This window comes from Amphiprion ocellaris, chromosome 20 (assembly GCF_022539595.1).
Source record: "Amphiprion ocellaris isolate individual 3 ecotype Okinawa chromosome 20, ASM2253959v1, whole genome shotgun sequence".
Lineage (NCBI taxonomy): Eukaryota > Metazoa > Chordata > Actinopteri > Pomacentridae > Amphiprion > Amphiprion ocellaris.
The window spans coordinates 21,225,018-21,252,768 of record NC_072785.1 but is presented as its reverse complement, the minus strand read 5'-3'; the positions used below and the strand labels follow the sequence as shown (position 1 = coordinate 21,252,768).

General features: G+C 40.8%; 1 protein-coding gene across 11 annotated transcripts in view; it reads left to right on the top strand.

Annotated features, from left to right (window-relative positions):
* kiaa1109 (KIAA1109 ortholog) overlaps positions 1–4,225 on the top strand; it is an 83,796-nt gene extending 79,571 nt beyond the window's left edge. For all 11 annotated transcript variants that reach the window (XM_055005669.1, XM_055005670.1, XM_023261174.3 and 8 more), the window contains one exon: positions 3,272–4,225. In XM_055005669.1, coding sequence (XP_054861644.1) covers positions 3,272–3,488 — 217 coding nt within the window. In that variant the 3' untranslated portion in view covers positions 3,489–4,225. The remainder of the gene's footprint in view (positions 1–3,271) is intronic.
* Positions 4,226–27,751: the final 23,526 nt, after the last annotated feature.

The following is a 27,751-nucleotide window of genomic DNA, read 5'->3' as shown; positions in this document are numbered from 1 at the left end:
TTGAAACCGGCAGAGGAGAGAAGACAAAAGTAGAAAAGAGCATTTGCAACATCAGTACAGCATCATTCTCCATGACCTTGTGACAGCGGCAGACAGTGATGCACAGACCACACATGCAAATGTGAAAAGCTGTCATTCATCATCATGTAAAACTAAAACTTTCTCACAGTAAAAGAGTAGTTGGTATCCTATATTGTTCCGTTTATAGTATTGCATTGAAATCCTTAAAAGCCAGTTCCACTATTTCTGGCGCCAACAGTAAAATATAGGTCCTTTTGTATAACTAAATTTGACCTATTTCTATTGTGTTTGTTTGTTGGGTTTTGTCAGATTGCAGGGATCCTCCTCTTTGTGTTCAATTGTTCATCTACTGAAGCGCAGATGAGCGACAGCTTTGTATTGAGCTGTGTTGGAAGAAGTAAAAGTAGTTGTAAAAACTGAGACATGGTCTGAAATGTCGATGCAGGGAAGTGGTTTATGTCAGTGTTGTCTCATCTATATATTGAAATATTTTTCATAGTGCATTAAAGCTTCCATATTGTGCCCCTTTTTAGAAAACTAATGAAAGTCTCATGTATCCCCAGAGTGTCTTTCTTTTTTTTTATTTTAAATTCTGCAAAGTTGGCTCATTTTACCATGACTGTATAACCCCTAGGTTTGGTCCCACTCTGATCGGGCTGTTTCAGTATATTTAGCTTTAAAAGCACCTGAGCTGCTGCTGTCTATGGCCTCTTCAGGAAGAAGACTATCTCTGCTTCTGTGATTGATAATGCCAATACAACCAAATGTAAACATTGGCTGAGGTTAGGTTACATTGAAGCACAACAGGCAACATGAAAACACAGTAACCCACCTCATTTATTAGATTTTAATTGCTAGTAAAATTTCCACCTTCTCTGAATGTCTTTCAGCTTTACCGTTTCCACTCTATGCCCACTGTTTCTGACCTGTGGATAAACAATCAAAGCTAATGGTAATTATAAACACATTAGTTGCAAAACATGCTAACACTTGGAATTGGCATACTGTTGTCTGTACATTACCATCAAGGATAAAAATAATCCAGTGGGTCTTCAGTTTCTAGATGCTGGGAGTGTATGAAGGCTCTTGTGTTCACCCTTGCAGCCAACAGCAGAAAAGCTGGTGAGCTTTGCTTGAGATATTTTAGTTAGCAGAAACGGCTATAGAAAGTGAGTAATCCCAGGTGGACTGTGAGGCACCTGCTTCTTCTGAATGGCTCTCCTGGAAGCAGTGGACGGCGAGGGGGCAGGAATGTCCAGGAATATATGGACATTTTTAGCTGGATGTCTGTTGCTGATCTGTGTATTCTTAGACATTGGATAAAGTTATTTCTGGTTTGTGAAGTTGGGCTGCTGTCTAGTTGAGCACAGTTGAAACCGCTTTTCACCTTATTTCATGTAAGGTCCTGAGTTACATTCCTCCACTGTTAATGAGACCATTTGGACTGAAATTATTTTGCAAAGAACAAATACATTTCTGTGGTTTTTAGCCTCTGCTCTCACTCCAAGTTTAAAAAAATTCTCATATAGTTGGCATACAGTCAAGTTTTTTTTTTTTATGAGGAGTTGGAAAGTTTACTTTAGCATGTTTTGTTTCCATCTGGTGACAACAGAAGTCTGACTGAACTGGAAAATCTAACATACTGATCAAATGGAAAAAACAGCAAAAGATTAAATGCATAGCCAAAAAGTAAACAGACGATGAAATGAATTATTCATTACATACACTGCCTGCATTGGACCAAAAGTGACGTCAGATTTGAACGGTCTGTCTTATTCATAACATAATGCCTGGCCTCAAATAACCATCATTAATTTTCTTTTTTCTATGCTACATGGAAAAGTATGGGATTTGATTTTAGTAAATATCTAGAGAAGTACACAAAAAAGAAGGGAGACTTTGGAAGATATTTGCAGTTCCACAGCGTTTTACTCGACTCTGTTTAAAATATAAAATGAAGAATTTCCAAAACTAAGTTGACCACACACACAAGCAGAGTGTTTTTCATGGTGTTTGGAGCAGGCAGCCAGTGCAGCCAAAATGTTTATCGCTGTGTGGGTGCTTGGAAGCCAAAGTGAGCTGGATGTTGTCAAAAGCAGAGCGAGGAAATTTGACGTGCGACTGAACGTGCACTCGGATGCAGAGCTGCTTCTACATCTGTACGTCACAGCCTGGAAAGCAGCTCTGCTCCCCGAGACTTATGAATGCACTCAATCCAGACATCTGAGACCAAATCACTTTGACAGCAAATGTGGCAATATTTTGTAATTGTATACATTCACAGCAACACAAGTGACCACATTCGAAACTTGTCTGAACATTTGAGTTGTTCAGTGATGCAGTTCAGAGTCAGAAAAGTTAACTCCATCACTGTCTGCCCTTTCTGTGTTAGCAAACCTTTTTTGATGCATTCCTTGTCGTTTCCATGGACACAGTTAATAAATAAGGCTACACGGATGCAGTGAAAATAGATTGACTTTTTCTCAGCTAATTTTCAGTTCCCTTTTGTAAAAGAGACTGGAAAAACAATGGGGAGGACAATAACATTAATATTTATTCAATATGAAAAACAATAAGAGTACAGATAGCTGTGGTTGTCTGTCAATGCTGTTGCTCTGCCTTATTGTTTACTGCTTTAACTTTGCACCTTGGATACAGTGCAGTGTGTGAGTTTGGTGCTGATCGATTCATATGAGCTACAGGACCTGAAGCTACATTCTTGTGGCTATTATCTGACAACATAATAGCGTACACAGTCTGAATGTAACCTACATGCTCACAGTTGGATTTTAAAACCATTCATTTACATAATAAACATTCAGTTATTCATACTCAGATGTCAAATACAGTCTAAAAAATCTACATAGAAGAGGGGGAATTTGAATCAGTAAAATAGTGCCATAACAGTGTCACAGCAAGCAAATAAAACAAAAAATTGTGTCAGTAACCAACAAAACTTGTAGTGAAGCTAAAAGTCGAGTGGCAGCCTAAGCTCCAGATTTTTGTCACACATCACAAATTTGCCTTAAACGTCTTTTTAATCTGCACAGACACCCTCTGTCCTTTAACCCTTGATTTAAAAGGAAAACACTCCTCAGAATCTCTATAAGAGGAAAAAAATTGCACCTGTGAAGGAGATTTACACTATAGACCCTGAAGATGACAGAATAAAATATTCCAAACATGCATAAAGAATATGATCCTGCGTGATACACGTTTAGCAGTGACTTCACTTTTCGTCCGCCTTCAGGCTCATCTCCTGGACTGGGCGAAAGATCGACCCCGTGGGTGTGGACTACATCTTGCAGAAACTGGGCTTCCACCACGCCAGGACTACAATTCCCAAGTGGCTGCAGAGGGGCGTGATGGACCCGCTGGACAAGGTGTTGTCTGTGCTCATCAAGAAGCTGGGAACCGCCCTGCAGGACGAGAAGGAGAAGAAGGGCCGAGACAAAGAGGAACACTAAGGAACCCAAACACAAACCCCACTGGAATCAAAGCTGTGCGTTCGTTCTCTGCGGGTCTCACACACTGGATTGCTGTAATACAAAGGCCACTACTGTACAGTGTGTCTGTCAGACATTTTACCTGCTAAACCCTGTGAAGTTCAGCATAGTTGTTTACCGTGGTTTGTGCCACTAGCAGCTCTGACTGAAGCGTTTTGCACCGACGTTATTTTCTGTACATTTTGAACAAAGTAGCAGAAGCTAGTACTGTTTGACTGCTTTAAAGGTAAAACCCTGCCTCTTTTACCTGTTGTAAATGACCTTACTGAAACCGCTTGAAAGTTTATTTTAAAGCTTACCAATTGTTCATGAGAAATGATTTCTTAAACCATTGCCTTTTCTTTGTTTCCCATGGAACACATGGTAGGTATGCTTTATGTAATTTATAGCGTAGCTTTACGATATTTAAGAACAGTTCAGTGACAGTGTTCTTGACGTGAACAAATGAATCCTGAGAGGTCGCGGCACATCATCCGCTCAGTCACAACGATGACATCAACCTGTAATTTTAATTTGAACCAAGATCATTATTTATGGGTATGTGAATGCAAAGTCTATATGATGTATTAGCTTGGTGTGTCAAGCTTCTTTTTGTCTTTTTTTAATCCACACAGTAGAACCAATGTATATAGATAAATTTCTTAAATGTGTTGATTTCTTAACTTAATAAAACTGTTGCCATTCAGTTTTAATAATGACGCTGAGCTCTGGTGTTTTTCAGGCCACTGATTTTACTCGTGAGGGTAAGTTTTTATTCATGATGTCGCTGGGAGCACCACTTCTGAAAAAAGTATCCCTGATGATGTCATACTGATGTCCTCGGTGTTATCTTTAAAACAGAAGACTGCCATTAAACCTGACATTTAGCAGGTATTTTTTAATTCATGACATTTTTTGGTTGCGTTATGGGAACCTGTTGCCTCTTTACAAAGAAAACCTGCTTTTCCACCAACCCAACCATGTTTCAGTTTTGAACATTTACTTTAGTCAGAGTTACTTGAGCCAGTTAACAATATTGCACAAACAAGTACATGGAACACAAATGGTATGTCAAAGGCAGAGTCAGCGATACTGATCCACTTTTGGTGAAATGCGGTGAATTCCTCCTCATGCTCTGTTAACTGTCCATCCTGTGTTCGCTGAAACAAATTCCAGCATTTGCGCAGAACCCCGACTCTGTAAATGGGAAGCAACCAAAGTGCCTGACTGATCCGCACGGTGCTATTCCTGCATGTCCGGCGCTTGTTCGAGTTTGTGCGCATCCTATTGGAAAAGGATGACACTGGAGCGAGAAGGTTGGTAAATCTGACAGACTCACTTCATCTCATTTTCCAATTGGTACATTTGTAGAATCTTCTCCTCGACTCCTCTTCTCATGTTAGTCCCTCCTGTCAGATATATGAGTGGAGGAGAGAGGAGTTGAGGCAACAGGTATTTAACTAAATGAGACAGTTGCCAAGGAGTTGCTGTTTTAAAGCAGCGTCAGTTAAATTTGGCACAACTGTCATTTGTCCGTTTTGTTTGAACCTGCTGCTTTATTTTATGATCTCTAAGATGAGCAGAACAATGATCATGATAACTTGCTGTATATATTTGCCCAAAATTCAATTCACAATGTGGCAGAATGCTGGGATGTCCTACATTTTTATTCTTTTATTTATCACATGCAGGAATATGAAGAAGACTCATAGCTCAAAAAAATATATACTCTGGATAAAAAGTGACATTCCGACTGCTGCTAACGTGGCTTGTATATTCCTGCTGTGTCACTCCTTTCCAGGTCAGAGGCTGAAATCAGTGAGCTGAGGTAAGTCCTGCTATCTAAATATACTAACTAGCTATATGTCGGCTCCCTTTTTCCAGAACTGCAACCTCCACCTTAAAATACCTCCTGTTAAAATCAAGTTTGGACAAATCATGAGCGAAATAAGCAGTCGACACCATGGCTGAGCAATGTAGTGATGTCGGCCTCAAAAAGACAGATTCAGGTTTCTGGCATTTTATACACATCAAGCTTACAAAACCAGGCTTGTCAGCTTGCTGTGTCGGACTTTCTGAATCATTATTTTTCTACAGCATCAGTTTCTGCTTTATACCATGTATGGCTGAATTACTCCAATAGCACAACTTGTCATTGTGTAGAGTGCGGTAGCTCTACAGTGTCTGAGCAGTCAGTTGAGCTGCAGTGAATAAGGAGGAGTGAGTGGAGAGAGGAGGGGATGTCATAGAGTTGCATATTCTAGAGATGCAGTGGTGTAGAACCTACACCAATCAAGCACAGCATTATGACTACCTGCGTAATATTGTGTTGTTCCCCCTTTTTGCTGCCAAAACAGCCCTGACCTGTTGAGGCATGGACTCCACTAGACCCCTGAAGGTGTGCTGTGGTATCTGGCACCAAGATGTTTCCAGCAGATCCTTTAAGTCTTGTAAGTTGCGAGGTGGGGCCTCCATGGATCGGACTTGTTTGTCCAACACATCCTACAGATGCTCGATTGGATTGAGATCTGGGGAATTTGGAGGCCAAGTCAACACCTCAAACTGGTTGTTGTGCTCCTCAGACCATTCCTGAACCATTTTTTCTTTGTGGCATGGAAAATTATCACGCTTAAAGAAGCCACAGCCATCAGGGAATGCCGTTTCTATGAAAGGGTGCACATGGTCTGCAGCGATGCTTAGTTAGGTGATACGTGTCAAAGTGACATCCACCTGGATGGCAGGACACAGTTTCCCAGCAGAACGTTGCCCAAAGCATCACATTTCCTCCACTGGATTGCCTTCTTCCCAAAGTGCATCCTGGTGCCCTGTGTTTCCCAGGTAAGCGATGCACCCGGCCATCCCCGTGATGTAAAAGAAAATGAGGTTCATCAGACCAGGCCACCTTCTTCCATTGCTCCATGGCCCAGTTCTGATGCTGACGTGTCCATTGTTGGTCTTTCAACTGACCACAGGGTTCAGCATGAGAGCCCTGACTGGTCTGTGGTTATGCAGCCCCATACACAACAAACTGTGATCCACTGTGTATTCTGACACCTTTCTGTCAGAACCAGCATTAACTTCTTCAGCAATTTGAGCAACAGAAGCTCGTCTGCTGGATCAGACCACATGGGTCAGCCTTCCTCCCCACGTGCATCAATGAGCCTTGGCCACCAATGACCCTGTCATCTGTTCACCACTGTTCCTTCCTTGAACCACTTTGGATAGATACTGACCACTGTAGAGCAGGAACATCCCACAAGAGCTGCAGTTTTGGAGGTGCTCTGGTCCAGTCATCTAGCCATCACAATTTGGCCCTTGTCAAACTCACTCAAATCCTTATGCTTGTCCATTTTTCGTGCTTCTAACACATCAACTTTGAGGACAAAAGGTTCACTTACTGCCTAATATATTAAACCCACTAGCAGGTGCCATAATGTAGAGATAATCAGTGTTATTCACTTCATCTGTCAGAAGGGGATTATTTTCATGATTATATATATATATATATATATATATATATATATATATATATATATATATATATATATATATATATATATATATATATATATAAAAATTATTTATTTATTTTTGTATTTCAGTGCTTCTTATTGTTTGAATCAAAACTGTAATGTTCCCTGCATTGATACGTTTTCTTTCTTAAGGCAGCTATTTGCGTGACTTCTGGGTATTTAGGTCAATTAATGTGTGCAAGTCTGCAAGATTCACTTAGTAATTTATAACCACCCCTACTAGTTTCCTTGGATGTTTGTCAGACACCCCCCACATCTTCATGCCACATCCATAAAAAGGCTGCTTTGCTCACCGCAGGGTTTTGTTAATAGAGTAGTCTGACTGTAAGACGCCCCATCACCAGCATTATTTCCTCTGTGCTCTTCCCCCTCACCACAAGCCATGTTCCACTTCTGGTTCTATGCCATGGTTTTACATTTTTGATGGTGCGTTGGCGGGTGAAGCAGGGCACGGTGGCACAGCGGAGAATGTGATGTCTGCTGTGAGATTACAGCGGTGTCACCTGAGGAAACCCAGACTCTCTGTGTGAGAGCGCACTCAAGTCTTTGCTCTCCTTCGCCTGGGCCGGACATTATTTTTGATTTTTATTCTGCCTGCTGCACACACTCTCCTTTGAAGTTATTGCTAATTTGCATATCGCTCCAGCGAGTTTCTTTTATTTCTTGCACTTCCTCGAGCTACAGCTTGCACACATAAACATGAAAGCCGAGCGGCTGACCAGTAGATGGAGTCAAAAGCCACGAGCTGAACTCCTCTTTAATGACACATCACCTCCCTGTAGTATACTGCCGTGCTGCTGAATTATAAAATAGAAACAGAATAGAAAACATTAAAAAGTCATGAAGTGGCCCAACATGTTGAATAGCTTAAATTGCCTGCCTCTGTCCTTTGGCCTTGGATCAAACTGTACTCAGACAGTCTCCACTGAGCTCTGCACTTCTTAATCTGTGCAGAGTAACACAAACCAGTAAGTAACCAGCGTGTGATGGCAACACCCTCCATTAGGTGGATGTATGATGCAATAAAAAGGCTAACTGTAAACACTAGCTCCTAAAAACTGTGTGCTGCTGGGGCTGTTTCAGTTTGGTTTTGGTACCAGTGTCTGCTAACGAATCCTTTGAATGTCATTTACTAAACCTTTACAGACCAGTTGTGATCCCTTAATGAGTCAGGAAATTATATGTTTTCATTTTTAAATGTTGTTTAATCTCAATCTAGATGAGCGTTTCACCACCGCTTCAGAAATATTCTCCATATATCATAACACACGTCTGTGCAGGTGTGAACAGGAAGCAGGGATTAGGTTGCTTGTTTGTAGAGTCACATCATATTAGAGTAACAAATCAGGTAAGGACACACAATGACAAAGTAACCAGAAACAAATAAGCCCACCTGAATCTGTCAAAAATTGCAGTTACTCCCATGGCCACTTGAAGCTGACTTCAAAACTAAGTCAGTTCCTGTAGACCCACATGTTAAGATGTCCAACTATACAGCACAAATAAACATGTTCACAGCTAAGTACAAAAAACAGTTTTGGTCTCTATAACTTATCTCCCTGTTCATGACACGTGTATGGAGGGTGAGTTTTTATGTAGCTCGCCCATTTAAATTGGATCAAGGCTTAAAGTTGGACATAATTGGGTGTCTGGCTGTTTTAAGCAGCTGGTGGGTTCCTTCATGTGACAGTCCTGTTTCACTCACACTCAGTGTTTTCACTTATTTTTAGATCAGTCAGGTGTTGGGAGAAGTCAGACACTGCCAGGTTTGCAATGGCAGTTAACCAATTTTTATACATACCATCAGTCAGGAAGTGAACATTTTGGTCTTTGTAATCATATACAAAAGTCGTTTTTTGTCAGCGCTGCAAAGAGAATTTCTGATAATCCTCACTCTGGAAGATGTTTTGCCAAAGATCAGTTTTCAGTGACCTAAAACTGAATGAAAGGCGAAAACACACAAAAAAACCCTTTTTTATTAAAGACTATATGGGCAAGGCTAAGTGGGCTGTCTTTTGCTGTTTGTCCTCCTCCAAAATGATCCTTTCTCTGTCTCTGTAGCTTTTCATTTAACAGAAAGCGTTGGTAGTAAGTGATTTAATTAAAGGAATATACAAAGAACGTGCTATCATAGGAATGCTTTGCTAGTTTGGAACATATGCTTATTCACCTTAGTGCCAAGAGTAAGATGAATAAACTGACTGTTTACCCCAAACAGGAAAAGGGAAGAAAACACTACATTCTGTGTCAGTCAGCAGCAGAAGTACAGAAGATGCAACCTTCATGTAAAAGTAGCAGAACCGCTGATGAGAGGCGGTTTTTCACATTCTGTGGCCACCATTAAGTGAAAAAACGGCAGCTTTTACATCGGAAGACCTGCAGTCTCCAAGACTGGACGAAGCACATCAGGTTAGGAAGTCTTTTATTGTTTTCTCGACATTCACTGGGTTGTGCAGAGTTCTAGTGAGCACCTGGTCCCAGCACAGCGATCACACAGGGTTTTTTGACCAAAGCAACACAATCGTCTCTCTCCACCACTACTCACCAGGCCACTACATTCATTTTATCATGTACAGTTTTTAAATTATAGCCACAGTCTCAGAACTTTGTGAACAGCTGTGTTACTTAATGAGCTTTAAAGCTAAAGTGCAGGAGTTTTACATCTAAATGGATTTCCATTATACTGAAACCTTTGGCAAACAAGTTCACACAGTGTTGATTAAATCTATCAGAACAAGGTAAATTTCTCTGCATTTTTCAGTATACCAACTATCTGCGGTGACATTCCCGTAGTTTTTATGTCAGCCAACCAATATTTGTTTTGCCTGAGATGAAGAAGGGAGCAACTGTAGTGACGCAGACATAATTGGATGCAAGAAGAAGGAGTATGGTGGATAAAAGTGTTCAAGAAAAGGTTCTGATTCTCCAGATAAAAATGAAACTCAGCGCTTAGATGCAGGAATAAAGTCTAAAAAAAAAGAAGGGGAGTGACAGTGAGGCAGACAGTAATGTTTGTGTATTTACTGTCAGAAGGGTGAGACAAAAGTTCCACATTGCAGGTTTAAATGTTGTGTTACCTTTAGCAGAGCTGGGCTAGCTGTTTCCCACTGTTTCCAGTCTTTATGCGAAGCTAACTGACTGCAACTGTAGCACGTTGACTGTATATGTAAGAGCAGTATCAATCCTCATATTTCATTCATCACAAAAAGACAAAGCAGTTACTGCTGCTTTAGTATTCTTACACACAGATTTAGTTAGTATTTTGCCAGCATTTATTATTGGCTGATCATCAAAGCAATGATAAATTTATAATTTCCTGTTAATAAAATCATGAGTTACTAACCTGTGGTGCCAAAATATCCATCCAACCCCGGTTTACTTTTGCTGACATCTCTCCATTCACCTGAATATCCATAAGACCGTGTGGAACACATTAAGCAGACTGTTGTCTGCCCATACGCTGCCCAGAACGCACCTAGAGACGTTGATTGTGTTTCCTCACAAACTATTGTATTAACAAGACTAACGATTTAACTTTTTAAAGTGTTTGCGGAAAATTGCTTTCTAGGGGAAGAATATTTTCTACATCATTTTCAAATTATCCCTCCATTATAGAGGACCTCATTAAACTAATGGTGAAGACAAAGAGCCAAGACATGATACCTTTAAGAATGTCAGAAAGCTCTGCAGAGCTGTCCTCTAAACCTCACCCTACAGAACAAATGCGCCCGTGTTGGACAATAAAGACTGCAGTCTATTAAATTGAATACCACAGAGCGCTGTTATGATGTACAGCAACTAAACTGTCTTAATACAAATGAGCAGATTGAGGTTTGAGCTACTTTCTGATTGAGTTTCTAATTGCTTGTTCCACTTCATCAGCTTTACTTCGATTTAATAATTCATCCTAACAATATGGCTTATAAACGTTGAAAGGAGAAGCTGGTAGTTAGTATGATAGTCGGACTGTGGCTGGTTGAGCTGTGAAGCGCTGCCATGCTGAACACATTAGAGTCTTTGCTCACTTGGTGGTGACCTCCCTGACCGCCATGTTGTCTGAACATCTGCCGTGACTGCTGCAGTTCTTTTAAGTGCGCAGCCTTGAATATGATGCTTCAGTACTAATGCCATGGCAGCAGGTTCAGAGTCCTTATGGGCCATCTAGCAGTCTGAAGGCTGTCACTTCTGCCAGTCTGAACTCATGGACACTTGCTTTGCTGTTGGCCCATTCATAATGCCGTGAAGCCAGCTTTTAACAAAAAAAAACTGCACTAATCAATATTTGTATATTAGTGATGGAGAAAGTGACTAAGTGTAATATGAAGAAGTCTTTGTAAACGATGCCGTACCTTTCAGGCAAGCTCACTTTTTTTCACTTTCTCAAGGACTTTTATTTAGCATTTATTTATCATGATTCCTATCAGTCAGAATATGAATATTTAGAAGAAGAAAGCAAATGAAAATGTGATGTGCTTAATGTGTCTGGCACCAAGGCAATTAGTTTTTTTCTGATCTTTAAGTTAAAGTGTGTGAAGTTTATGATGCTATACTGCACCGCCAGACTTTCAATGCTGATGGCAAGAACAGCATCCATGCCGGTGTCTTTATTAAAGCGAATTAATGATGAATCACCCTCGTTCATGAATTATACATCAATAACAGACTCATTTTACCCATGATCCATGATGAGGATGATGCAGACGACTGGAAATGCATGGCGAAAATAGCATGCTGTCACTATCTGAGAGACCCCCTGTATGTTGACAAACCATATTTCCAGGGAAGCTCATGTCTTATTAAGAGGAGCGCGACTCCCCCTGTAGTTTACACTGGAAGGAGGTCACCTGTGATAACAAGTCCACAGACAATTATTGATCTGGCAGCTTTCTGAAACTTCACTACTGAGCTTTTTGCGTCTTTACACTCTTTGTATGTTTTTTTACAGTAGCTGTTCACAGCAGCTAAAGCACCAGATTTTCCTCAGGAGCTGTTGGAAACCAAACCAGATCTAAAATTAGAAAGAATATTAAAATGACATTCATCAAGTAGACCAAGCATGACTCTAAATCAGATGCTGATGTTATTCTGTGCCTGCTCAATGTTTAAATACTGTAGACAAACATTTATGTCTACTAGGTGTTTTTGTAGTTCTTTACATTCTTGTCTACTGCCCTCAAGTGTCAATCACAATTTAGCCCTGCCCAAGAACATTCTCTGCTTTATCACCCGTTTTTCTCAAAACTAGACTGTAATTTAGAAAATAGGCTTCATTTTGTGTTAAAGGACTTGAAACTAGCAACTGAAACCATAAACTCATTAGGAAAATCTTTACTAAGGTAAAAAATTAGATGAGAAGCAGGATCATTTCCTCATGGACTTATTGACAGCCACCAGAGGAGTCTGCTGTCCATTAGACAGAATGCAAGTTTAAGGCACATCAGCTTCTGGCAGTTTTCCATCTTTTAACATGTTCCAACTTTAACAACCTTTCCTATAGAAGCTCTTTCAGAACAGTTTTTCGTGGCAAAGAAGTATCTCCTGCAGTGTAGGTGCTTCTAAATGGCCCTGAAACATCACTGTGTGAGTCTTGATGCTGATTGGTTAAACTCGGAGTGGATAACAAGCACAGTTTTTCTGTCCTCTCGATGTCCTTGTTAAATAGCAGTCCTCTCTAACATCACCATCATCAATGTAAAATTTCCCATTTAGTCTTATATGACAAACCTCCATCGCTCTATTTCCTACATGCTCACACACCTGGAGTTACATCCAGTAACTACTATCTCCTGTAGTTTTGATGCACGCAGAGTTACCGTAACGGTCAAAGCTGTCAGATCCTACACTGCAATAGAACCCCAAAGAACCAAAACAAGGTCATTCCTGTGAATGTTTGGGGTATTTTGTACCTGCATGTAGTTTCCTGCAGAGGAAAGCTGCCTATAGGCTTTACTTCTCGTACTCAGAGCCTGCTTTCTTTCATATATCACCTGTTGTTTTAACATCTTTCAGCTTATACTTTTGGTGTTACTGGCCACAACCTATTTGGTTCAGTCTCACTGCTCTAATCAGCATCGTTTCAGTCCTAAATGGGGAGCTGCTTTCAGCTGATTACAGCTGCCAGACAGGGATGGTTAGTGAGCCGCTGTTAGAGACCGGTTTTTCTCTGGAATTATCAGTGGCCAAATATGCATTAAAACAGAGGGAATATTCAACTTGTGTATTAGCCTTTCATCTCCCTACCATAACTACGTTGAAGTTTCATTCATAAGCAATAACAGCGCAGTTTCTATTAGCAACCTAGCGAGTTCTGGTACAAGCAATTTACAAATCCAACATTGTAAAAGTAGACAATGTAATTGTTATAAAAAAAAAAATGTAAAAGAAACTAGAGAAAAACAACATGATATTTTTTTTTAACAAAACTACAGTTTAATTCTAGAGTATAATTAATTAATGTTCATATTAAAATTTATACATTCATGGATTTTCACACTTTATTTTAGTTCATTTCTGTATTTTCGAGATCCTGATCAATTTGTTTAATGTTGTGGAATGTATTACTAAAATGAAAAGCAACTGGGCTTAATAGACAAATACCCTTTAAATATGACAGTACAAATATGGCTAAATAATCAGCTTACTCCCTCTAAAATATGATCTGTATTAATATTAATGAAGATCTGAATGTCACAATCTAAAGTGCTCAGAATATGTGAGTCAGGTTCTTGTTCCTGAGTTTGTACTTTGACAGAAACGTCTTTGTAAATCCTGTAATTGTGGAGTAAATGGCACATTAGTCATATTCATGTCTGTGTGACAGGCAGATCCAGAAATAGCAATATGTAATGGGCAGATCTTCTAATGCAAATTAAAGTAGTTACTCTGCAATTGAAAATATATTCAGCAAGACTCCCTCTGTTGAAAACAAGTGGTTTTTCTACCTTGTTAACGTGTCCACTTGGTGTTTTTTATATGCTAGAAGACACAGCATGAGAGAAGTCATTAGTCAACGCCATGGCTGAGCATTTCTACCTTGAAGCTGCAGTGTGCTGATGACAGCCTCAAAAACCAGCTCAGCTAGGGTACAGGGAAGCAACATAAAATCAGTTCGTTTTGATTAAGCCAAGTAATTTATTACTTTATAGCTTAATTAATTGATGATAGTGGCAACACTGCACGAATAACAGGCCTGTGGGTGTTGCTAAATCAATGAAACTAATGACATCAAAAGAGGGCCGACAGTGTTGCAACTTGCTAAGTAACCTACAAAAGGAAACAAAGGACAAACAACTAAACTTCAACCCCAAATTGAAATAAAAAGGCAGCAACACCTCTGCTCCTCGTGTGGCTAACAAACAATAACTGACAAGTATGTGCAGCTGTATGAAATTAGTTAAACCTGGGCCAGGTTCCAGCCAGTCGGACAAGTGTTTCAGAGCAACAAATCACAAAGCCCTGTGCCACAAATAAACTACTTTTTATTGGCTAGAGAAAACACATACATAGCAAACCGAAGGAACCAGTCTTGTCAGCTTTCAGGGTATCATTATTCTTGTTAAGACTCAGAGTCAGCTGGGTGCAACAAAAACAACCAAATGTCATTGGTCAGGGTAAAGCAATGTATTGCTCTGTGACAAAATTATCATAAAAGTGGTCAAACAAAGGAAAACAGGGCTGGTGGATGTTGCTAAATCAAAGAACCAAATAAAACCAAACAAAGGCTAACGGATTTCTCAATCTCTGAGAACTCTGATTTTGAGAACTCTGTTAGCCTCAACTCCTTAGCCAAAACTAAACACAATAGTGTTACGGCCAGCGCCTCCTACCCCGTGTGTGTGTGTTTTAACCAAATGTTGTGAGTATGCAAATAGGGCTGTGTGATCCCCACTCCCTGGTTGGACCGTGACAGCAGAGGCGTCCTCCAGCTTAAACGGCCTGGAGAGGTCGGGAGCAGCGAGGACAGGGGCATGGCAAAGAAGGGACTTGACACTTTCGAAGGCATGTTGACATTCGGGGGACCACACAAAATCAACTTTAGTGCTGAGCAAGTTTGTCAGCGGACGAACGAAAACCTGGTCAAGAATCTGCATGTGCTCCTCCCACGTAGAGGAATACACGATCAAGTCATCCAGATACGCGTTACAGTTTGGCACCCCTGCAAGAACGGTGTTCACAAGGCGTTGGAACGTGGCGGGAGCGTTGCACATGCCAAAAGCCATCACGGTGTACTGGAGAAAGTGATCTGGAGTTACAAAGGCAGAGATAGCGGAAGCGCGGTCTGTTAGCGGCACCTGCCAATAGCTTTTATGCAAATCCAGTTTACTAACAAACTTTGCTGTGCCAAGATTATCCACACAGTCCTCCATCCTTGGTAATGGATAGGAATCAGGGACTGTGACAGCGTTTGCTTTTCTAAAGTCAGTGATAAAACGAGGGGAACCATCGGATTTAGCCTCTAAAAGACACGGCGAGCTCCAAGGACTTGAACTATGCACGGCTAAACCATGTTGTAGCAGATATTCTGCCTCCCGTTTCATCAGCGCACGCTTCTGTGGATTTATCCGGTAATGATGCTGCTTTATTGGTTTCGCATTATTTACATTAATGTCCTACTGAAGGACAGTGGTGCGACTAGGCACATCATTGAAAAGACATGGAAAACACCTGACTAGGTCGAGAACATTACTTTGCTGTTCATCCGTCAGATGATGCAGCTGAGACGGCAGCGCTTGTAACATCTCTGAATTTGGCAACGGACGCAGCACCAAGCCGTCGTCTCCGTCTGTCAAATCTGGTGTCCCTGTCACAATCAAAGCGGAACTACCAGCAAGGACAGGAGATGAAACATCTACCTCTGGCTTTACTGCGGGTGCAACATAGACATGATACCGTTTCAGCATGTTAACATGACAAACGCGAGTCTTACGTCTCCGCTCAGGAGTACTGATTACATAATCGGTATCACTCAAGCGACCACGGACTTCGTATGGACCGGAAAACTTAGCGGAGAGCGCTGAGCCGGTGATCGGCAGCAGTGCCAAGACTTATTTGTCACCGCGCACGAAACTGCGCGGATAGCGCCGCGATCGAAACGACGCTTCATCACCGTCTGTGACGAAGAAAGGGACTGTTTCGCTAGAGAGTTAGCGTGATGCAAACGCTCCCGGAATCGGCTGACATAATCTAACACGTTTGTTTCAGGAGGATGCTGCTGGAGTTGATCGCCCAGTCAGTTATTTTTCCCGTAAATTCCTTAAGCACCAGCTGTCATATTCCACCATAGAGAAGGAGACCCTTGCATTGTTGTTATCACTGCAGCACTTCGAAGTTTATATTGGTTCAAGTCACTGTCCTGTCGTGGTAATGACCGATCATAATCCCCTTGTTTTCCTTTCTCGCATGTACAATCACAACCAACGCCTTATGCGCTGGGCGTTGGATGTGCAAGAATATAACCTTGAGATCCGTCATAAAAAGGGTACTGAAAATGTGTTGGCAGATGCCCTGTCCAGGGTGTAGTAAGTATAGGTGACAGTGGTATTAGGATAAACATGTTGAGTGATGATGAATCTTAATAAAAAGTCGATACGATTTTTATCTTAAGGGGAGGTGTGTTACGGCCAGCGCCTCCTACCCTGTGTATGTGTGTTTTAACCAAATGTTGTGAGTATGCAAATAGGGCTGTGTGATCCCCACTCCCTGGTTGGACCGTGACAGCAGAGGCGTGGCTGCGACCAGGAGTCCAGTGATTGGTGCGGCGATCCCCAGGCCGACCAACCGAAAACTGCCAACTCCTTTAAAAGAGTTGTCAGTTCAACTGAACGGGGCAGCTGACTTCCAGCGTGCCGTTCTGTGTTCCTGTGTGGTTGAGGCAAGATTGTCTGTGTGAAAGGAATTGGGCGAGGGTTAGAATCAAAAACTGATACAGCTTCATTTGATTACAGGTAGTTCCTTTTGTCTAGTTTCATCAGGATTAGGGGTGCTGACTCCTGTGTAAGTTTTGTTTTGTCAGTTCCCATTTAGTGAGCCTTTTTGTTCCGTTTTTCTTTTGTCCACCGCGATGGTAGTGTTAAGTTTTCCTTATGAGAACTCTTTTTGTGTTTTGCTATTTTCTTTGATTTGAGCAGCACCCACCAGCCCTCTTCCTTAGTTTTGCCTCAGTTTGTATAGTAACGTGCACATTTCTGTTCAACCTTCTCTGTAATAAATAATTTGACTTTTACCACCAACAACTACCACCACCACCCCACCCCCCCATACATTACGGAAAAACACAAGACACAAATCACCACCCTTCAGTGGTTACAGAACACACAGAACATGAGTAACTCCTCACTGAGACAACAGCTGCTAACAGAGGCTGTATTTCCGATTAATCACCCCTCAGTGGCTACAGAAAACACTTAAGAAGCGCACAAAGACACAAGCGGCACTAGGGCGAACTGTTCCATTAAATCCCAGCTGCACTGACTCAGAGTTTGGTTGAGGTTTTATAGCAGATGTGGTGATGACCGGGGTCTAGTGGGAGGAGGGGTTGTGGACCAATCTGATGGGTCAGGAAGTGGGGAGAACCAGGGCACAGAGCAGGTCTGGAGCTAAAGGCCACTCACTCCTGATGTCTGCCAGGTGGAATCTGGAACAATATAGTCTCCACAAGCCATCTCCCCACACAGAGGCTGCACAAAGTCCATTACCAACCACACTGCCACCAGAGGACGTAACAGTTCTTCTTTTAAAAAAAAAAAAAAGGCTTCCACGTTGAATATGTTTCACTAAATAACTCCAGTATTACAACTTGCCATTAATACCGCATAGCGGTGCGCTCTCTGAGCAGAGTTGTAGGAGAGCTGATGTGCTGAAGCTGCAGCGAGCAGAAGGGAGAAGCAGGGACTACGCCGATGTGCACATTCTAGAGCAGGGGTGGCAGTCATTTTAGTTCATGGGCCACATTGAGCCCAATTTCATCTCAAGTTTTTGCAGTGTAGCAGTACAACAAAGAGCCCAAGGCTTTGCCCCAGCCTCCAAACTCACCAACACCAATCTTATCTAGCATTTTTGGGATCTTCTCAAAAAAACACCCCATAACCCATAGGACCAAAAGGATTTACTACCAACATACTCGTGCCAGAAACCAAAGAAGCCACAAGTGTCCATGCAAGAACAACGTTGCATGGACACTGTTTCTTCTATTGCTGAAACAATGCTGTAGTGGTAGAAGGGGGAGCATCTCATTATTAGACTGGTAGTTTTACTGCTGAGGCTGCTCTTGGATGTGAGTATTACCGATGCTCAGTGGATGTTATGAAACAGCAGAGGGGTGCTGAGAATCTACCTTCTACCCAGCTGAGTCCTCCTACTGGGGATCTGATCACCCTCAGTATTGGCAGAGACTGTTTCAAACCGGTCAATTCTGTCAGGAAATTACACACCTTCAAGACCAGAAGGCATGTCACTCCACTGACCGCTCTCTCCTGTGGCACTCGTCAGACTTATCTCTGGCAGCAGGAGATAAAGTCTGTGGGTTCATCCAAAAAACCCACAGCTGGCACCGGCACAGCTTCATCACCACGGAAACGCACGTGAACACACACACACACACACACACACACACACACACACACACACACACTTTGGTTTGCATTGTTGTCTGCAGGAGCCAATTTTCAGCCAAGGTAAGCGGGGTGCTAAAAAATCTTGGTATCTTCATTGGCAAATCTCACATGTGCAAATCGATTCTGCTCCTTGGTGTGACTTATTAATAAAATGAAGTTAAAAAAATTTACATCTTCTTCATTAGCTGCTGTTTTAATCTCTCTGAGCCGCTTTGCTTTGGTTTTTGATGTATTTATCCAGTCTAGTGAACATTTCTCAAGGCACAATGTGAACTTTGGCTATGTCTGCTATCCTACAGCCTGTTCAGTGACCCACCATTATTCAGATTTATGTAAACAAAGGCAGGAGGTGTGCCGTCCTCAGACTATTTCTACTAAAACCCTTACAGCATGACTGCCCACCTCTGAAATGGTCAAGAAAATACAAAAGTTACGAACGATACAACCTGAGGATGATTACCTTCTATACTTCCTGCGATGTCATCAACAGCTTTGTAGCATCTTTTCCAGTCGTGCAGTTCTCTAATATCTTCAGGAAGCATTATTAGACCACAGCCTATCTCATGTACAACTCCTCTATAAATTCCCCTTAGATATGCGGTGACCTCAGAGCACACAGACAAAATGGCTGCAGCCAGGAGACTGCTCAGTCTTAATTCTTTTAGACCTTAGTGCAGCATTTGAGATTTGATCATGAAATTTTAATGGACTCACTTAAGCACTAAGGTGGGTATCTGACTCTGTGCTGCTCTGTCTCAGATCCCATCTTTCTAATAGACCTTTGTCTGTTAGACAATTCATCTCTCAGAAAATGTCCCACAGAGGTCTATTCCAGTTTGTGTCCCTTCGTCTCTCTGCAGTTCAAGCTTCCGCTTGGTAATAAAACTGTACCGCCTCTCCATTAATGTGCAGAAAAACACCAGTTTATACAAGCTGTTGCAGTGTTATAACTTGGTGCACCCTCACTGGACATCTGGATAGAAGAACTCGGTGCTCTTGCAAACTAATTGTTCAGTTTTGACCTTTAGTTTTGACCTTTATAGTTTACTTTATTGTTGCAGATTTAAAGGTCATTTCTAATATATGTGTTAATAGCACACACTGTGGGTAGGACACTGGCTGACTGTGGAAACTGTCTTTAGAGAGTAGTATGTAGCACTGCACTGACAACTTATTTATTTAGTATTAGCGTTCAGTCTGTGTCCATATTATTTTAAGCTTTTCTTTCACCCTCGGCTAACTTCCATTATATTTTTATTGACTTGTGTCCCAGAGGTTAAAGTTTTATTTGTCCGGGACAGGGTATAAACAAACACCATGACAAAGTATACAGAATTGCACAAGGTAAAAGGAGCACATTAAAAAGGTCATTCATTCCATAAAATCCATAGAGAAAGCTCCTTTTGGAATGTGTCCAAAGAGCACTATGTGTGCTGTGGTGAGAAAGAAAGAAAGAAAGAAAGTAAAGAAGTACGCTTCATTCTAAAGTTCAGTTTATTCCTTGTCAGGTACTCCTGCTCAGGGATGCTTCAGCAGGGGAAGGTAGTAAGAGGAGGTGTGCTTTTAAAGGTCATTTTTAGGTTAGTTGAACAGTTTAGAAAAGATGGGACAGACAAAGACAGGATGACATACAACAGTCTCAGGGGAACAATTTGAATTTTGTGCAACATGAGTTCAGAGTTGCGTTCCAGCCAGCAGACTCAGCGGGACGACACTTCATCCATCTGTGCTGACAAACACCTATCAATGATGGAACGATTGGGAAATGAAGAGGTGATTCCTTCTGTCAGCTTTCAGATGTTGGAGAGACATTTGACTCAGGCGAGAGTACTGAGAGTTACAGTTGTCTACTTGAAATTAATACATTTCCAGACTGCTAACAATGAAGATGACTGTGTTTCAGGTTATTTGTAGCTCTAGTTTTTAATGGATCTTGAGTTCAATTACAGAGAAACATGAGCACTGAAAGTTAGCATCATAGACATCCTTCGGCTTTTTGAACTTTTCTTATGTTACAGCAGTAGATACTGTTATTGGAACAAATTGTACTTTGAAGCCATACTAGTGATGTGACTCTTGAGAAAGACTTTGTTGAGTCACCTTTTGGAGTAAAGTACGACGAAAAATTGGTTGATATCAGTGGAGACTATCACCAAATATTGGACTATCATGGTTATATCTGTACAGACATATATGATGACCAATATACGCAGATATGAAGAAACTGTGTATAGGAATGCTATCAGCACTCTCTGCAGCACATGTAGCAGAGCAGGCATCAGTTGGGCAGTTGTGTTGTAAAGTGAAGTAGTGTCTTCATTATAAACTGCAAATTATTTCTCTTTTAATATAATTCTAACATTATGGATGGATGGATGGATGGATGGATGGATGGATGGATGGATGGATGGATGGATGGATGGATCAGTCAGGCACTCTCAGGTCCAGACAGAAATATCCCAGCTGTTGGATGGATCACCCTGATATTTTGACATTCATGATCCTCAGAGGATGAATCCCACTGATTTTGGCGATGACCTTGGCTATCATGAAATTTAAAATTCTACTTTGTCCTATACAAGTTCAGCTGTTCTTTATTCTCTAAGCTAATTAGAAATGGTTCAAACGCTGACTCATGCTGTTAGGACAAACATATTCCATATTGTTTGATTAGCATTATCATTTGCAACCATGTTGCCATGCTAACATTAACAATGTAGCTTAAGTGGTCCACATACTTTGGCTTCATAGAGAAAGAACATTAGCATTCTTAACTGATGAGCTGTTAGACCAAAGTCCTGACTGACTTTTCTTGACCCACATTAATGAGGTAATATAAAAAAACACTTAAACAGGACCTTCAAAACCTTCACTGTTTTAGCGCATCAAATTCTGATTGTATAAAGGGTCATTTTTCAAGGTTTGTGATATTCCTTTTCCAGTCACCGTGCATGGGGAAAAAAGATTTTTTTTTGGGTCAGTGTGCATCAGCTGATGATCCAGTAAGTTCCAGTAAAGTGGTTTATCCAGTACCTTAAATCAGCTCAGTGCTGTTTCTGGGAACTTGCCACAGGCTTTGAGAGTGGCTGCAGACTGTCTGTGTCCAAAATCATTCCCTTGTTCATTAAATTACTGCTCCCTGTGTACTGAACCCTCAATAGTGAGATTTTGGACACTTCATCATCGTTAGCTGTTGAATCATGCAGACGTCATATGGCATCTTATGTAGGATGCACTACATTACAGTAGTAGATAAGCAACAGGCACATTTTCTGCGTACACTTTATAGTGAATACTTTTAAACACTCATATAAAATGATAGACAGTAAACATAATGCACTAAATAGAGAATAGGGCCACTGACTGATGTCTTGCTTGTCAGAAGTGGTTCTTCAGTAATGATTTGCTTTGATTTAAAAGATGATTCATTTTAAGGGCCAAAAGTTACATTCAAAAGGATAAACGTGGAGAAAAGGAGATTTGAATGTGTGGCAAATTGATAAATTGTATAAAAATGTAGCCACTAGAAACTGTCTTAATGCAAGAAAGTATGGGACCTTAGGCTGAACTTTGAGGAACCCTGCCCCTGTTATTGTCTGCAGAGGATTACTGTCTGATGAGTTTCCAATTTGAATTGAAAAGGTTGTACAGTACGAGGAAGATAGAAGCTGAACCAATTTATAGCAGACACCTTAAAGCCAAGTAAAGAATTCAGTCAGACAAAGACTTTTCCAAGATATGAAAGGATTAAAACAGGAGTTTTACCTGAATTCATTTATATTATAACATTTGATACTTTAATCAAGGGAGCCCTCCCAATTCTGCGTATTGTTCAAAAACTAAATTAGAAAGTTTCAGAAATGGCTTACTTGCCAAAATTACAAGTTCACCTCACCTGCTGTCCCTGGAGAAAAACTTCAAACTTTGCAGACAGCAACACCGGCGAGATGGTGCCAGTTCACCCTTACAAACCCTTCTTTTAGAATCAGGTGGGAACAACACCACCACCAAGGAAACATGTGCCTCATTAGTCTCTGGTCACTGGAGACAGAGGAGGGTCAGAATGGCAGGAAGTAGCGCAGCAGCACCAGCTCCTGAATCAACCCAGGATCTTGAGCGAACAGCGTGTAAACATTTTTTGGTGGAGTGTTATTTTCACCACCATAGAATTAAGCCTAGAAACCATTTCTGCTGTGTAAAACACAACCCCAGAAAAGCGATCATTTTTAGATGGGATATCAGTGAACGAAAGTCACTTTGAAGCTATGACACAAGGTTTTCAAAGCCTCACAGAAGTTAAAGATGCAAGAGAGAGATTCGGTGCAATGCACAGCAGAGAAAGGGGCCGGCAGAGCTTTAAAAATAACTGACTGATGGTCGGACACACGGTAATCTATTTCCTTTTGCACTGTGGAGCTGAGACCAGAGCTACATCACACTAGAATATCATTTTCCCTTCATGGTAGGGGGAAATCTGAAAGTTTCATTACATATTAAAGTTTAAACTACCGAAATGTAGGGATGACGTACAGACATCTTAGCTTTATGAAAGTTTGAGCTACAGCTTTAACAAGGCTGACCTCAGATACAGGAGGAGACAACAACAATAACAACAACGTAAATCCCTGAGTATTAGAACTCGGTTATACAAGGGCTTGTGAAAGTTTAATGGATCTGGAAACTTCTCAGTGAAGTTCATTCTAATTTGGAGGGTTTGAACAATAACAGAGTGAAGGTAACATGTTGCTGAAAGAATGATGGAGACGCAAAGAGGTTTTTATAGTCTTTTGATTGACAAAATTGATTAATAAGTAAAGAGTTATATCTCTGTGCAGTAAACACACTCATGTATGTGCAGCTTTACACAGGCCTGTCTGTAGTGAACTGTCTGAAAACACAATAGAAAACCTCAGCTATCTATCTTTCATTGACTGCTGAAGGCATCACTGGTAATATATTGGGAAGATATTGAGAAATACACTTAGCACAATAAAAACAAAGTAACAGCTGCACAAGTGCTTTATTTATTTATTTATTACCAATATTTGAATATTACTTCTGTATTGTATCTTCTAATGGCTAATACCAAATAAGTTCAAATAACGTTAGCTAAGATATTGCCTGATTCCAGCTAACCCTTCCAAAGCATTTCAGCATTTCAGCATCTAGTGAGCCAAATCAAAAGAAGAAGAATCTCTAATCATTTCGCCCTCTTACCTCATCCCTACCCCAACCTCTCCACATCCATTCATCTCCTCGTTCTTCCACCTCTCCTCTCCATCTGGGCTCTATAGTAAGTTTAGGCAAATCACGTCTCCTCCTCCTCCTCCATCCATCCTCACCCTTGCATCCTATGCTCATCCACATCATAAAATTTTCACAAACTCATCGTAGTGTCCTGGTCCTCGCTAGTGAAATGTCCTGAGATGACTTATGCCGTGAATTGCTCCTCTATAAATAAAGCTGACCTGAATTGAACTGGGGATATCGATTTTAACGAAAGGTTTGTTGAAGCATCCCAACAAGAGCCACAGACTAGCAGGACCTTGAAAGTGAGACAGCTAAATGGAATGCAGCCATCATTTATTTTACTATGTACACCTGCGTTATGCCTCCTCTGGGGGGAAAAAAAGGCAGATCTCAGGGTGTTTTTGTGCTATTCTAGGCCTCTGTATGGTACACTAGTGGCTTTTACTTCTTTTTGGTACCCCCACTGAGGAAATTTTTGTGCTAAGGTGGCTGCCTTGGTTTCTTTTCGAAGACATATGAATAAAATCTGCCCTGTTATCAGTGTATTATTTAACTCTCATGCACTAATGAACTTCATCACTAAGATTAAAATGTCACTTTTTGCTCCAGTGGACTTTCAGGACCATGTTTCCTGGACAGAAGTACTTCAGTTTTTTCTGACATTACATTATTGTATAGAAGTATGTTTTAACAAGTGAGAGATTTATCTATACAGCAGTCTTGACTCTGAACTTTTCTTTTCAGCATTCAATCTGTTTCTTTTTAACGTTCCTACTCTGCTCCTTGATGACTGTTCAACTAAAACCCAAGGCTGCACATTAAGCACAAACAGGCCTAAAACACAATTTCTTTAGATTTTGTGAGATGCTGTTCAAGTATGAAGCTGGAGTAGCTTTCCTAACAGTCGCACCTCTTCCACTTCTCTGATGATACCTTTTCACGTTCTTCGATGATAGCATCCTGCTGTAATATATTGCACTGAAGCGCTTCATCATTGTTACCCTCCCAGATTCACATAAAGCTCTAATCCTGAACATGAAAAAAAAAAACATAAAGCAAAAGTCTGTCACTGATTATAGGCCTGTAACACACAAAATGACACCATCTCTCAGGTACTGTGTGCACTTAGGTAGTTGAGGGGCTCTATTTATAGCCTCTATGGCTCCTGACAAAGCGATGGGTATTGGAAGAGGAATCATACTTGGTGTGTAAATCTGTCTCTACCACTTAAATCCAATGTGAGTCTGGAGGCTGTGGGAGTCGGGCAGCATAGGTTTCCTCAGGCCAGCTATGAGGAATCAGTGGCAAGACTGGCTCTACACAAATAAACAAACAAAAATCAATGAGCCATCATCCTTGTAACAGGGAAAAGCCTGCTACCCACAAGCTCTGTCTCTGAGGGTTCCCAAACGTCCACAGAAATTAATTTGTGCCAGTGTCCATTAAGCTTTAACATGCTCAGGGAAGCTGGTTGGGTCGTTCCATGAAAAATCAATCAGTGCCTCTTTCCTTTTTTTGTGCATTAACTTTTGTATATTTAATACAGCCACGCAAACTTTTACCTTCATACTATGAATATCTTCTGAGTTCCAAGCCCTTGAAGTACATAGGTGGGCTGAAATGTTGTGCTTTTCAATTTATGTTACTTTTTCCTGCATTTTTCAAACCTCATAACTTTGTTACTACAGGAGATAGAAACATGAAATTTTCATGGCTGGAAAACACATTGGAGTTTTGTTAAAACCTGCAATCTAATCAATTTCATATCCACTCCAGGTGCCACAATCCACAGTCAAAATCTATTTTTGTTCAGCAGGATTTTTTCCTCAAATGGGGCTCAGTATTATGGGATATAGTTTCAGTAATAGTAAAATATCTTTGACACAAAATAATTGAAACCAGCATTGGCACCCTGAATGTGTTATCTGTTTTCTGGTAATTCCACCAGAATAAACTTTATAAAGTACATTTTGGATAAACTTTCAAGGCTCACATCAGCATGTTGGATAGATGGTTGGTCAGAACAAGTTCTAGGGTGAACCGACTAAGAAGTCCTCTTCCATATTTCCCCTTCTGACCATTAGATTCAGTCCTTTTCATTTCAGGTCTTTTCTCTGAGAATACTGTAACTTTACTAATCTTTAAAAAATATTGAGATCCTTTCACTGGTCTGAGAAAATCAAAAGAAGTGGTTTTGATGTAAGATGATGTAACATCTGACAGTACAAAATCAGCCTCTGTGGTTTTTTAACAGAATACAAACATTTCTTTACTGTTCGCACGGATGTTATGTGGAGGGTTAACTATTAATTTGAACAAAAAAATAACACAAACTTTTCCTGTAATATGTGAAAATGTAGGAGCAAGACTTTCGGAGAAAGCTGCCCCCTAACATGAGGTAAAAGTTTCACATGGGTATCAGTGATTTTCATAATTTAGCCTTGCTAACATTACATTTCTGATAAATTATGTACCTCATCATCAAATACAGTAATATATTAGCTTCCCAGCAGCAGAACATGTAATATTGTATGTCTTAAAGGTGAACTACATGGCTTTAGGATAAGCTAATAACGTTACGCTATATTAGCTAGCCGTAGCACTAGCTAGCTGGCTTGAATTCTTAGCTACTGTCAGCTAAACATCTCTGTTGATTTGACATTATTTTTTGTTATGAATTCCAATATCAATTATAATAAAGTAAAGCTATAACATTTGTTGTATAGGTTCCTCAATTGTCAATTACGCTGCACGTCCAAAAACAAAAGTCGCACACTCTAATATTTTGTTGGACTGGCTTTAGCTCTGAAAATGACACACCTTCACTGTGGCATCATTTCAATCAGCTTCTGCAATGTCACAGCATTTATTTCTGTCCAGAGTTGGATTAATTTTCTGCCAAGATCTTATATTGATGATGGGAGAGTCGGACCACAGTGCAAAGTCTTCTCCAGCACATCGCAAAGACTCTCAATGAGGCTGAGGTCTGGACTCTGTGGAGTACATGCGTGAAAATGATGTCTCATGCTAACTGAACCCCTCATTCACAATGCGAGCCCCATGAATCCTGGTATTATTATCTTGGAACATGCCTGTGCAACCCCAGATCATAACCCTAACCACCACAGACTTGTATGGTAGGCACTAGGCATGATGAGTGCATCACTTCATCCGCCTGTGTTCTTGCCGTGATGCGTCCATCACTTTGGAACACGGTAAATCTGGACTCATCAGACCATATGACCTTTGCTCCAGAGTTCAATCTTTATGTGCCATAGCAAACTGATGTCTTTTTCTGATTAGCCTCACTGATCAATGTTTTCTAAGGGCTACACAGCTGTTTAATCCCAATCCCTTGAGTTCCCTTCACATTGCGCATATGGAAATGCTCTTACTTTCGCTATTAAACATAGCCGTGAGTTATACTGTTGATTTCTTATGATAAGATTTCACCAAACGTTTAAGTGACCTCTGATCATGATCATGACCACATTTCTTCCTCGAAGATGATGGTTCACCACTATCCTTCCAGGTTTTAATAATGCGTTAGATGATTTTTAACATGATTTTAGAAGTTTCAGAAATCTCCTTAGTTGTTTTCTTTGCTTGAAGCAGCCCAATAATTTGGCTCTTCTGAGACAGATTAACATCCTTTCCACGACCACAGGATATGTCTTCCGACACGGTTGTTTAAGAAATGAGAAGCTCCTCACTGCATCAACTTGAGTTAAATAAGTTGATGCCAGCTGAAACATATTCATCACTGCAGTAATTATCCAATGGAAGGCTCTTACCTATTTTCTTGTTAAATCCAGGCTGCTCTTTTCTTCTTTTTTGTTGACAGGCAGTG